At 45.3% G+C, this 14,225-nt stretch overlaps 1 protein-coding gene across 2 annotated transcripts in view; it reads right to left on the bottom strand.

Moving 5' to 3' along the window:
- Positions 1-13,901, bottom strand: part of prrt1 (proline-rich transmembrane protein 1) — a 91,209-nt gene extending 77,308 nt beyond the window's left edge. Inside the window, exons 1-2 of one of the 2 annotated variants that reach the window (XM_063047393.1) lie at positions 13,835-13,901; positions 13,293-13,375 (exon numbers count right to left, since the gene is read on the bottom strand). In XM_063047393.1, coding sequence (XP_062903463.1) covers positions 13,293-13,311 — 19 coding nt within the window. In that variant the 5' untranslated portion in view covers positions 13,312-13,375; positions 13,835-13,901. Of the gene's footprint in view, positions 1-13,292; positions 13,747-13,834 lie in introns of those variants that run through there. The other variant, XM_063047392.1, reaches the window with a different exon arrangement.
- Between the last annotated feature and the right edge of the window lie 324 nt (positions 13,902-14,225).

The raw sequence follows: 14,225 nt of genomic DNA, 5'->3' as shown, positions 1-14,225 counted from the left end.
AAATCTATAGGATAATAACCATCACAGAATCAATGAAGGACTGCAGCAACTACAGCAACCAAACAGTGTGCATAAGACAACAAACTGTACAAGTACAAAATGAGAGAAATAATAAACAATACTAATAAATGCATAAGTAATTTTGAGAACTGATAAGCAAGCTTTGGTCTACTCTGGGGTTCAGATCTGAGGACTCTTATGTTAGTTCAGAATGCTGTTGTTCACTTCAGTTGTTTGCATGATTTGTGTTTTTTTTCTTTCTCTTTCTCTTTCTGTTTGTCTTTTACTTTTATTTTTATTCTTTTTTTTCTTTAATTGGGTTCTTTCTGATTTATTTCTTTTTTGGCTACCTGTGAGCTAACAAATCTCGAGGTTGTATAACTTACACATTCTTTGATAATAAATGTACATGAATGTTGAATGAGATGAAGAGTCCGTTGGATGTGGGGACATTTCAATGATGGGGCAAGTGAAGTTACCCCCTTTGGTTCAAGACATAGTCTTTCTTCACAATTTTCTGTCCTCTTTTCAATAGTTGCTGCCTGGTCTGCTGCGTTACTCCAGCACTTTGCATGTATTGCTCGGATTTCCAGCATCTGCAGATTTTCTCTTGTTTATGTATGGATTTTTATTCTATTTCTATATTTTTTCCTGTAAATGCCTGCAAGAAAATGAATCCCAAGGCAGGATATGATAACATATATGTACATTGATATAAACTTACTTTGAACTTTGAATGTCTCAGTGCAAATAGCTTATAATTGCAAACACATCTGACATCTCTCTTGCACAGAAAGTGGGAACGTATTCTACGGCACAAACTGAAGATGTTTTACAGATGCAGCAACATGTACAGAGAAAGGCTGCTCACCAGCTCAGCTCAGCATCAGTGTTCATACTGCACAAGAACCTCCTCACAACCTGAAATTACATACGTAATGCTTAGAAGGACAACGACCATAATGTGGTGCAGATGATCAAACAGATGGATGTGGACGTGGCAGGATAAGAGCCCACTTGCATGAGGTTTTGCAGATGCTGAAAATCCAACGCAACGCAGACCATTTGCTGGAGGGACCCAGAAGGTCCATGAAGAGGAATAAAGAGTCACTGTTTCAAGCTGAGACTGTTCATCAGGTCCAGTAAGTTAACTGCTTACATCTCCCCACAGATGCTGCCTGCCATATTCTGTGGGCTTGACCACAGCTTCCACTCTCAGAAACTCAGTCTCTGAAAAAGTACAGAGCTGGGGAACGTGGCTCACAGGACAAACAAACGTGATCTGTGCAGTTTGATCATGAGCAAGAGAGGCACAAATGAAGCATATTGTCGAGGAATATGCATCCCTGGATCTATTCCCAGAAAAACAGATTCACAGATGACTGGTAAAGTGTGAGGTGTGCGACACACAGTTTGTAGCAGCATAAGACTCCATTTCCATTGCTAAAGTGCTGGGAGGTAATCCTATATTCAAATAACTCCCTTCTGTGTACTTTCTATTTGTTTTCAACTGCACTGTGAGCATATTTTAAATTATTGTTTTAAACCACAGGCAAGATACATTTATTTATATTCGGAAATATTCACTTGGAGCAACACACACACACACACACACACACACACACACACTCACACACTCACACACACACAATGCTGGAGGAACTCAGCATGCTGGGCAGCATCTACAGAGATGAATAAACAGTTGGTGTTTTGGGATGAGACCCTTCATCAGGGTTGGGAAGGAAGGGGGCAGACAGCAGAATAAGAAGATGGGGGGAGGGTAAGGACGACAAGCTGCGTATTCAAGACCAAGTGAGAGGGTAGGTGCGAGGGTCGGGGAGGCGGTATGAAGTAAGGAGCTCAGAGGGGATTGGTAGAAGGGCTGATGAAGGAGGAATCTAATAGGCGAGGAGAGTGGGCCATGGAAGAAAGGGAAGAGGGAGGGGCAGCAGAAGAACGTGACTGGCAGGTGGAGAGTAGAGAGGAGATGAGACGGGAACCACAGTGGGGAATGGAAAAGGAGAGAAGGTGGAGGGGTGAGGAAACAGCAGAAGTTGGAGAAATCACTGTTCATGTCATCAGGTTGGCAGCTACCCAAACGGAATATGAGGTGTTGCTTCGACATCCGGAGTTTGGCCTGATTCTGGCAGCAGAGCAGGCCTCGTAACGACAAGGCAGAATAGGAATTGGAAGTCGAATTGAAATGGGTGACCGCCGGGAGATCCCATCTTTTGTGGCAGGTGGAGCGAAGGTGCTCGATGTAGCAGCCCCCCCCCCCCCACCAATCTGCGCAGGCCTCACCAATGTAGAGGAAACCGCACCAGGAGCACCAGTACAAGAGGTGACCCCAGCAGACTTGCTCCTGAAGTATCTCCTCGCCAAGAAGCACTGTTTGGGTGCCTTCGGGTGGGAATGTGCCCAGTGATAGACCAGGCTTCTTCTGACAAACTGCCCCATCATTACTGTACTGATGCTTCTGTGAAAAGCACGGTGATGGGCAACTGAGTTGTCTTATGGATTTGGTCACGACACATAACACAGTACCTTGCTCAAAGGATCATTTTATTATCAAAGTATGCATGTACAATACAACTCTGATATCTGTCTTTTCCTGATAGCTATTAAATACAGAACATAGAAACATAGAAAATCTACTGCACATTACAGGCCTTTTGGCCCACAATGGTGTGCTGACCATGTAACCTACCCTAGAAGCTGCCTAGAATTTCCCTGCTGCATAGCACTCTATGTTTCTAAGCTCCATGTACCTATCGAAGAGGCTCTTAAAAGCCCCTGTTATATCCGTTTCCACCACCGCCGCTAGCAGTGCATTCCACACACCTATCACTCTCTGTGTGAAAAATTTACCCCTTGGTACCCATTTCCAAGCATCTTAAAACTATGACCTCTCATGTTAGCCATTTCAGGCCTGGGAAAAAACCTCTGACTATCCACACGATCAATGCCCCTGATCATCTTATACACTTCTATCAGGTCGCCTCTCATCCTCCGTCGCTCCAAGAAGAAAAGGCCGAGTTCACTTAACCTATCCTCATAAGGTACGTCCTCAAATCCAAACAACATCCTTGTAAATTTCCTCTGCACTCTCTATAGTATCCACATCCTTCCTGTAGTGAGGTGACCAGAAATGAACACAGTACTCCAAGTGGGGTCTGACCAAGGTCTTATATAGCTGTAACTAAGACCATGGGAGTAGACATCAACTCCCCCCTAAGCCCAGCATGATAAAGGAAAGAAACAAAACCCTGAGACCCCGAAAGCCCCCACTTGATCTGTAAAGGTGAGAATGGGTCAGGGTACAACGTGGAGTTCAATCCAGAGAAGTATAAGGTGGTTCACTGTGGAAGGCTGAATTTGACGACAGGATACAGAGTTAATGACAGCATTCTTAGCCAGATGGAGGAAGAAAGGGATCCTGCGGTTTATACCCATAGATCACTCAAATTAGCCACACAAGTTGATGAGTGAGTTATGTGGTGTCTTGGCCTTCATTAGTCGTTGGATTGAATTCAAGAGCTGCTAGGTAATGTTGCAGCTCTATAAAGTCCATGTTAGACGACACCTGGGTTATTGGGTTCAGTTCTGGTTACCTCATTAAAGGAAGGGTGCGGCAGGGTGGTGGGAGAGGAAGATACGATAGGAGCATTTAAGAGACTCTTAGGTAGGCACACGGATGATAGAAGAATGGAGGGCTATATGGGAGGGAAATGTTAGATTGACCTTAGATTAGATCAAAGGGTTGGCACAGCATTATGGGCCAAAGGGCCTGTACTGTGCTGTAATATTCTATGTTCTGTGTCGTAACATTATTCCCAGACCAAGTGGGCCAATGGGTAGCCAATGGAATTTAATCCCAACAAGCGCATGGTGATGCAGTTTGCAGAGTCAAAATGCACGGTAAATGGTAGGGCACCCAGGAGTGTTGATGAATACAGGGACCATAGTGTTTAAGTCCATGTTTCCCTGAATGTGGCAACACAGGCAGATCGGGTAGTGTTAAAGGCATATGGCATACTTGCTTTCATCGGTCAAGCAAAGAATATTAGAGTCGGGATGTTACGTTGCAACTTTTCAAAGTACTAGATTCACTGCTCTTGAAGTATTGTGTGCAGCTATGGCTGCCACAGTGCAGAAAGTCATATATACCTTAGATTCTGCTGCAAATCTTGAGCAGGCAGCATCTATGGAGGGGAATAAACAGCCAAAATTTTTGGCTGAGACCATTTATCAGGACTGGAGAGGAGTCGGGGGGTGGGGTGGGGTGGAAAATGACGTTTTACAAGTGTTTGATCACCTGCCAGCTCGTATGCCTTCTCCTGTGCCCACTTTCTTCTTCTTGCTTCTGGCCTCTTCCTTTCCAGTTCTGATGAAAGGTCGTAGCCTGGAGCATCATTTATTCCCCTCCATAGATGCTGCCTGACCTGCTGAGTTCCACATGTGCTCCAGTTTCCTTCTACACTCCAAAGATGTGCCAGGTGGGTTAATTGGTCACTGTAACTTGACCTGATTAGGTTAGGGTTAAATCGGGTTTGTGGGGGGTGGCGGGGCAATGCAGCTTGAAGGGCAAGAATGGCCTGCTCTCTAAATAAATAAATGATGCCACCTCTCTGACAAATTTTGTTTGCTTGTACACTGTAGGAAGAGGATGTTAGCACTTCAGAGTACAGAGGAGATTCATCATGGTGTTATCTGGGTGGAAGAAATTTAATTAAGTAGATCAGTTGAATAAATTGGTCAAGAGGGCATCAGTTTAAGGTGAGAAGCAGAAGGTTTGAGGGAAAATATTTTTTACGCAAGAGTAAACACAAGAGATTCTGCAGATGCCGCAAATCTTGAACAAAACGCTGGCGGAACTTAACAGGTGAAGCAGGTCTATGTTCAAAGTTCCAAGTAAATTTGTTATCAAGGTACATATATATATCACTGTATACAACCCTGAGATTAGATTCGATTAGATTATGAGGACACTCAGTCCTCGTTTATTGTCATTTAGAAATGCATGCATTAAAAAATCATACAATGTTCCTCCAGAAAGATATCCCAGAAACACAGGACAAACCAAGACTAAAACTGACAAATCCACATAATTATAACGTATAGTCACAACAGTGCAAAGCAATACAGTAACTTGATAAAGAGCATACCATAGGCACGGTAAAAAAAAAGTCTCAAGTCCCAGTAACCCCATCATCTCATGCAGGCGGTGGAAGGGAGAAGCTCTCCCTGCCATGAACTCCAAGCACTTCAAACTTGCCGAAGCAGCACTATTGGAAGCACCCGACAGCAGCGGACTATGAGTCTGTCTGAAAACTTTGAGCCTCCGACACCGAGCACCGAGCACCGAGCACCGAGCACCATCTCTGCCAAGAGCTTTGACCCCGCCCCGTCCACCGAGCAACAAGCAAAGCTGAGGACTCGGGGCCTTCCCCTCCGGAGATTCTGGATCACACAGTAGCAGCAGCAGCGAAGCAGGCATTTCAGAAGTTTCACCAGATGTTCCTCCATGCTCTCACGTCCGTCTCCATCAAATCAGGATTGTGCACGGAACCCTATTTGACAGATAACAGATATCATTCACGGAGTGGCCGCTGCGAGCTGCGTCCCACCGCCATCTTCTCCTCCGGCTTGAGATTCATTTCCTTGCAGGCATACTAAATAAATCCAATCATCATAATGGAATTGGTGTAAGATAGCACCAACAGCGTGGGCAACTGGGCCGCAAACTGCAAATACAAATGGGGGGAAAAAAAGGAATAAAAAAGCTATAAATACAAGAACATGAGATGACGAGTCCTTGAAAGTGAGTCCAGAGGTTGTGGGAACAGTTCAGTGACGGGCGAGTGAAGTTGAGTGAAGTTATCCGCTCTGGTTCAGGAGCCTGAGCGTTGAGGGGCAATAACTGTTTCCGAACTTGTTGGTATGAATCCCGAGGCTCTTATGCCGTCTTCCTGACACATCAGTGAGAAGAGAGCATGACTTCTCTTCTTCAATTTACAAGGGGAACCCCTGGGGGAAGGGGTTCTCTGATGATGGGTGCTGCTTTCCTGTGCAATGCTCTGTGTAAATGTGCTCAATGGCAGGGAGATAAACAGTTGACATTTTGAGCTGAGATCCTTCATAACAGAGGCTGCCTGATATCTGGAATGTCACCAGAAGAGGTGGTGGAATCAAATACAATCACCTACGTGTAAGAGTCGTTTAAACAGGCTCTCAAATATGGTCAGGCAAATAGCACTAGTTATATGATCAGGAGGACAGGCCTAGATATGGTGGACAGTGGACCACTTACGTAGCTGTAGTGTTCTATGAACCTTGGCCTTCTACCTCTGAGTCAGAAGGTTATAGATTTAAATACAATTGTGAGCCTTGAAATATGGCTTTGTTCATATTTACAATACTGCTGCTGGGACTTGAGAACCTGGGCTATAGGGAAAGGTTGAACAGGTCATAACTTTATTCCCTGGAGCGTAGGAGAATGAGGGAAGATTTGATGGAGGTATACAAAATTATGAGGAGTAGAGATAGGGTTTTTGCTCAGTTTTTGCCACTGTGGTTGGGCAAGTGGTCATATGATAAGGTTGGAAGGTGAAATGTTTAAGGGGAAACTGAGAGGATGGTAGTGTGAGAGTGGAATGGGCTGCCAGTAGAATTAGCAATGTGGGTTCTATTACAACAATTAGAAGGATGGGGGTTGTATGATCTATAAAGTCAATGGGCCAAAAACTCTCGTCTTGTTCCTGTCTACCTGTGATGCCACTTTTGAGGAAATCTGGATCTGTACTCCCAAATCTCTCTATTCTGCCACACTTCTCAGTACCCTACCATTCATTGTGCAAGTTCTTCCCTGGTTTGTCCTCTCAAAATGCAACACTTCACGCTTGTCTGCATTAAATCCCATTTGCCATTTTTCAGCCCATTTTTTTCTGCTGGCCCAGATCCCACTGTACCTTCCTTGCTGGCCAATTAGAACTAAATAATTGCTCCGTGCCAACCTGCCATGTCTGATGAATCTCAGCAGCCAATTAACTTCTAATGCGAGTGAAAGTGGAGGGAATATGCGGAAGAAGAACCTAGCACATTTATCACTGCATTTTTGAATATTTTGGATTATATCCAGTTAACATCTTTCAACAAGTCCTGCAGTAATATTGCTTATAAATAAACCACAGGCATACTACATTTTAAACACATTCTGAATGATTTTGAGTGGCTAGCAAACTATTAAGGAAGAGGCTTCAGTGTCAGGTAAAGTTCTCAAACCTACCACACTTCGACAACAGGTCTGGAATCAAACATAATTTGCTCAACTTTCCGCACACTGATATTGTGGTGTTCCAGAATAAGAATCACAGTAATGCTGGAACTTAGCAGGATATTCACAGAGTCTGCAGCACTGTGGAACGGGGCCCAGAACATTCAGGTCTCCAAACTGTGGCAAGCTCCAGTTAATGCTCCAGAACCAGGAAAAATCTAATCAAGGTCTCAGTGTACAGATTCAAGTTTAGTTATCACATCCACATTGAAGCGTACAGTAAAATGTGTCATTTGTGTTAACAACTCACCTAAGGATGTGCTGGGGGCAGATCTCAAGTGTCGGCACACAACCTAGTGCCAACATAGCGTGCCCACAATGCCCGACAGAGCAATACAGAACACAACAAGCAATAAAACAGCAGCAAAACCAAGCCCCCACATAAAGAAAAACAATCTGCCAGCCACCCATACAAAGTCCTCTAATCCAAGACAGTCCATATTCTCTGGCCTCCAGCAGACTTGGATTTGGATGTAGACATGCAGACCATGGGCCTTTGACTACCCTAGTGACTTGCAGAGGTTCACAGATCTGGAGGCTCTAGCCAATGGACCCTAGGACCGATTCGACCCTTGGGCCTCGATCCTCAGCAATGACCTCTGGACTCTCCAATTTCTGAGAACTAGGCCTTAAACCCCAGTCTCGCCTTGTGGAATTCTAGTATCTAACCTCTCCTAATAGTGGGTTTCCAGAATCCATATCACATGACTGTATTTCTTCTCAATCCATTTCACAGTGACTGCACAATCTGCAACAAAACAATTATTGATTCTGCAATTGATTAGTAAGTGGCAAAGAGGGAAAACTGCTGGTGTCGGTGTGGCTGCCTCTGAACAACAGATCATTATCTCCATTCTACAGTCTTGAGCTGGATTGATAGCCTCAAAAAATCATATGTTCTAACTCAAACAAGAGGAATTCTGCAGATGCTGGGAATTCAAGCAACACACATCAAAGCTGCTGGTGAACGCAGCAGGCCAGTCAGCATCTCTAGGAAAAGGTACAGTCGACGTTTCGGGCCGAGACCCTTCGTCAGGAAGGTGTTGTAACTATCTTCCTCACCACACCAACTCAACTCTGGAATCCAGCGCAGGCAGCAAATGGGACCTTCATAATCAAAGAACGTTGAACGTTGAATCTTGTTAAGGGCAGCCTTCATCACAGATCCCAGACATCCATGGGCAGTTATCAACGGGCAGGAGGTACAGAAGCCTGAAGTCCCAGACTGCCAGGATCAGGAACAGTGACTTCCCTTCAACCATTTGGTTCTTGAGCCCTAATCACTATGTCTTGGCAACACTATCACCATTTTGACTTTGCACCAAAATGGACTTTTTGTTCTGATTCTACTTGAGTTCTTTGTTGTAAAACTTATGTATAATTTATGTGTTTTTTGTGTGAATGCCACTTATTGGATGCTGCTGCAAGAAAGCTTTTCATTGCACCTGTGCATTACTGTATGTCACAAAAACTGTGGGTCAACTGTCTAAGAAAAATAACAAGATGGCTTGAGTGGCAAAAATAGATTGAGGTGCTTTTATTTACAAAAATAGTGGAAAAACAAAAACTTGGACGTCCACATCAAAACAAGAAAAAAACTGAAAAAAAAAATACAATATATATACAGCTTGCAATTGTCACCTGTCTGGTTAACAGCCACCCTCAGACTAAACACAAAAATTAATGCAAAGCCTTGGTAACCCGAGGCTTACAACTGCTAAGCCCGTCCTCCTAGACCAACCAAAAGCTAAATTAACTCAATTATCTTCCATTTCACACAATCTGAAACTCCATTGCCAGTTCTCACAATAAACACATATATCTCCTTATTGGATTCACCATTTCCTGATTAAATAACTTAAATAAACCCCAAAACTTTACCACAAGATGAGTAATTAGGTAACATAACCCTTGACCCAGTTAAAGATGGGATCCTCCACACCGGTGCAGGTTGCTGCTGCCTCTATATGAGGCAGCTCTAAGCAGCAGCTCTGTTTCAGACCCAGTCACGATTACTGCTGGGGATGAGTGTTTTACCGAGTGTGCCATGTGCCGTCCGTAATCAGTGACGGACCTTTGTCACACTGTACTTGTACACATGACAATAAACATGACTTTGAGATGGCTTTGTTGTGCTGTGTATTGCAAACCCAGTGTGTGAGAGCCATGGCCTGTGAACATAAGAACTTCTGAACCGCGTGACTGAGAACCTGATGCTGAAGAATGGAGAAGCGAAATGTCCCAGATGATGTAAGTCTGAAAGAAAGGCACCTCCCCTCCCACCCCTCAGTGTTTTCTGATCCTGCTGCCAACACAACAATGGTAGTTCAGCATTCATTCATTGAGTTCTGAGTCATCAGAACTTCTGATGAAGATGGCTACTTCCAAAATAAATGGAGGACGATTGCGTACTACTCAATTGCATTTGTAAGTCCTATGAAAACAGAGTAGCCCATGTCCATAGGGCCATAAGACATAGGAGCAGAATTAGGCTGTTCAGCCCATCGAGTCTTCCATCATGTTTGATTTATTACCCCTCTGAACCTCATTCTCCCGCTTTCTCCTCGTAACCCTTCATGCCCTGACTAATCAAGAATTGGCCAACCTCCACTTTAAATAACATAGAACATAGAATACTACAGCACAGTACAGGCCCTTCGGCCCACAATGTTGTGCCGACCCTCAAACTCTGCATCCCATATAAGCCTCCACCTTAGATTCCTCCATATACCTGTCTAGTAGTCTCTTAAACTTCACTAGTGTATCTGCCTCCACCACTGACTCAGGCAGTGCATTCCACGCACCAACCACTCTCTGAGTAAAAAATCTTCCTCTAGTATCCCCCTTGAACTTCCCACCCCTTACCTTAAAGCCATGTCCTCTTGTATTGAGCAGTGGTGCCCTGGGGAAGAGGCGCTGGCTATCCACTCTATCTATTCCTCTTAATATCTTGTACACCTCTATCATGTCTCCTCTCATCCTCCTTCTCTCCAAAGAGTAAAGCCCTAGCTCCCTTAATCTCTGATCATAATGCATATTTTCTAAACCAGGCAGCATCCTGGTAAATTTCCTCTGTACCCTTTCCAATGCTTCCACATCCTTCCTATAGTGAAGTGACCAGAACTGGACACAGTATTCCAAGTGTGGCCTCACCAGAGTTTTATAGAGCTGCATCAGTACATCGCAACTCTTAAACTCTATCCCTCGATTTATGAAAGCTAACACCCCATAAGCTGTCTTATCTACCCAATCCATCTGTGAGGCAACTTTCAGGGATCTGTGGATATGTACCCCGAGATCCCTCTGCTCCTCCACACTACCAAGTATCCTGCCGTTTACTTTGTACTCTGCCTTGGAGTTTGTCCTTCCAAAGTGTACCACCTCACACTTCTCCGGGTTGAACTCCATCTGCCACTTCTCAGCCCACTTCTGCATCCTATACACACAATGATGTCCTCCACAGCTGTCCATGGCAATGAATTCCACAGATTCACCACGTTCTGGCTAAAGAAATTCCTTGTTATCTCTGTTCTAAAGTTGACCTCCTTATATTCTGAGGCTTTGCCTTCTAGTCCTGGACTCCCCCACTATAGGGACATCGTCTCCATGTCCAGCCTACCTAGACGTTTCAATATGCAATAGGTTACTTACGTCTGCAGATGGAATGCCCTAGATACCAGTCAGCTAGGGGATGATCTGAGACCATGGCTGTTTGTGCTAAAGACCTGACATGCAATGATCATCCTGGGCTTGGAGGCCCAAAGGCAAATTATTCTGGGGTCAGAGGCCCAAAAGCAAATCATCCTGGAGGTTGAGGCCTAAACACAGATTGTCCTAGGTTGAATGCCCAGAGGTAGTTGGTCCTGGGCCCAGAGGCTCAGAGGCAGATTTGCCTATGCTTGGAAGCCCAGAGGCCCAGAGGCAGATTGGCCTGTGGTTGGAAGCCCAGAGGCAGTTGGTCCCGGGGCCAGAGCCCTGTCTGTGTGTATGTGAGTGAGTGGGTGGGTGGCAAGGGTGGAAAGGGGTTTGTTTCACTGCAGTTTTGTCTGTGTTGTTGCTGTGTGTGTTGATCTGCTGCCATGCTGTGCTGGCACTGGAATATGTGGTGACACTTGTCGGCAGCCCCTAGCATACCCTTGGGTTGTGTTGGTTGTTAATGCAAATGACACATTCCACTCTATGTTTCGACGTAGATGTGACAAACAAATGAACTTGAATCAATCTCCAACAAGACCATCTCTGAGCATTTACCCCGCCATAGACTCCACCACCACTGGAGGGGCAAGTGTTGACCGAGCCAGTATAGACAGTAGTGACACACAAGAAAAGTTCGGAGGCTGGCCGTCCGGTAACAGACGACTCCCCTGGGCCTTGCAGACCAGACTATGAACATAATACTCGATTGTTACTACAGAATCAAAGTGTAACTCAGTTAGGCTGTGTAGGTGCGGTTCTCCACAGCGATACTGTAAATATAGGGTGGCCTCTCTGATTTTCACTATTTCCCCTCCAGCAGGTTTCCGATCACATTAGCCTATCCCTCCTTGTCTGTACAACTCCCGTCACCAGCAAATCGACATTAGCCCTCCGCCCCACCACCATTGGCTGTACAACTCCCGTCACCAGTAATTCCACATTAGACCCCTGCCCCCCTGTTATCTGTACAAGTCCCATCACCAGTAATTCCACATTAGACCCCCGCCCCCCGTTACCTGTACAAGTCCCATCGCCAGTAATTCCACATTAGACCCCACCCCTCCCCCGTTGTCTGTACAACTCCCATCACCACTAATTCCACATGAGACCCCTGCCCCCCCCCGGCCCCCCGTTATCTGTACAAGTCCCATCTCAGATAGATAGTGAGGGCATAGATAGACAGACAGATATATAGATAGATAGATAGATAGACAGTCATACTGTTGACAGATAGATGGATAGTGAGAGATAGAGACTGAGGGGAAAAGGATGGATCGAGACATACAGAGACAGACAGACAGATGAATAGATTGAAAGACAGCCAGACAGATAGATACAGAGAGAGAAAAGACTTCGAAGGGTAGATAGATGGAAAGATAGATAGAGAAAGAAATAGATAGATAGCTAGCTAGATAGATTGATTCATACATACATAGATAAATTGATAGACGAATAGTGGATAGAGAGAGGGACGAGGAAAAGAGCGAAAGAGAGGCGTAGGGGGAGAGGGAAAGCTCGGCTTTAGAAATCAGGGAACATAAAGGCAATATTCACAACAAGCAAATTGAGGATTGCAGGAACTCCGGGAGATGAAATATTGCTGAGGAATAATACGGACTTTTGCTTTCAACGTAATTTCGCTCCACGATAATCCCTTACACGCTAGAATGCACATTTAGTCACGCCGAGGCGATTAAAATTCCTAACATTGTTATACTCAAAAACTAAGACCTTAAACTGAGAATGCGGCTCCCGCCCTCTGCCAGTTTCTAGTTTCTACCCCGCACCATAGCAGTCACGAAACAACAAACGGTAAATGGTCATCGGGATAGCATCACGAAGAAATCCCGTGCACTGTCAGTCCCTCCATGCCAGACGAATGTTGCAATTACAGAATCCGTATGCCATCTTTGAAGTCAGGGGCGCCAAAAGATATTCCCCGCAACCGCCCCAACCCCCTCGCTGAAGCGCGTTACAGAAGCGCTTTACTGTTGGAGAGAATATTGCAGTCTGCGGAAATACGCTTTGATTTAGCGCTGTTAATCCCGGTGCATTTGGCCGGCACGCAGCCCATTAAAAGGCAGCACGGTGACAGAGGAGAGAGTCTGGTGCAGTGGAATAAACAGACGCGATATCTCCCCTACCTAGATCCCATAAACCAGAGCGGAGCGTTCGAACATTGACTGATAACTAACCCCGATGTCTGTGTTCGCACACAGCCCACTGCTGCTCACACACGGAGGAGGGACGTCAAATCACATACCTTGTTTTTCTGTCGACATCTTGCGGGTGGATGGAGAGCGATGCAGCAAGAGATGATCTGGATGTTGTCCCTTGGAAAATAAACTGTGGGACCTTCTTGTTAAAAAAAAACAATTCCGCGGCGAGAGAGGAATAAAATGGTGTTCGGGGAAGGAGCGGGAGTGTGTGACTTAAACCTGGGTTGGGTGAGAGGGCGCTTTGAAGCGCTAAAGAGCGGGATCACTGCGAGACGTGGCTGCTTGATAGGGAGTTTTATCAATTTGCCTCCATGGATAACGATTACCTACAATCAATCAAACGACAGAGGGCGCAATTTGACATGTTGGGATTAACCCTTTCAAGTTCAAGTTCAACCAAACGGAAAAAAACGTTTTTGCGAACACAACAGAACATAAAACAAAATATTACCGCAATACGTTGATAGATATAATTCAAAACGCACGTGGTGGGCGGCAAAGGTAAACAGCTCACTGTTCCAGTGATGAGACCTCGGTGGTGATAGGGTATTCATTAGTCTCACAGCCTGATGGAAGAAACTGTTACCTAGTCTGTCATTCCTAGTCCGGATGTTCCTGAGGATAGTGGGTCACGGAGATTGTGGGGATGGGCGGAAGGGATGCTCGGCAATATTGTGCTTGGAACAGACTTCGGGTTTCCTTCATATTGCTCTTTTGAAATAAGGCTGGATTTCCCCCCCCCCCCCCCCCAAAGTCAATTGCCATTGAGCTGAGAGTCATTGAAATTCACAGTGCAGAAGGAAATTGTTTGGCCCATCAGGACAAGATAGGCCAATGTGAACTTCCGAATCTGGTGACGTGTCTCGGCCAGAAACGTCGACTGTTTATTCCTCTCCATGATGCTGCCTGGCCTGCTGAGTTCCTCCAGCATTTTGTGCGAGTTGTTTGTATTCACAGTAATCTCCACACCTGATCCC

Source organism: Mobula hypostoma, chromosome 5 (genome assembly GCF_963921235.1).
Source record: "Mobula hypostoma chromosome 5, sMobHyp1.1, whole genome shotgun sequence".
Classification (NCBI taxonomy): Eukaryota; Metazoa; Chordata; class Chondrichthyes; order Myliobatiformes; family Myliobatidae; genus Mobula; species Mobula hypostoma.
The sequence above is the reverse complement of the archived record's forward strand: the minus strand, read 5'-3'. Positions and strand labels throughout refer to the sequence as shown.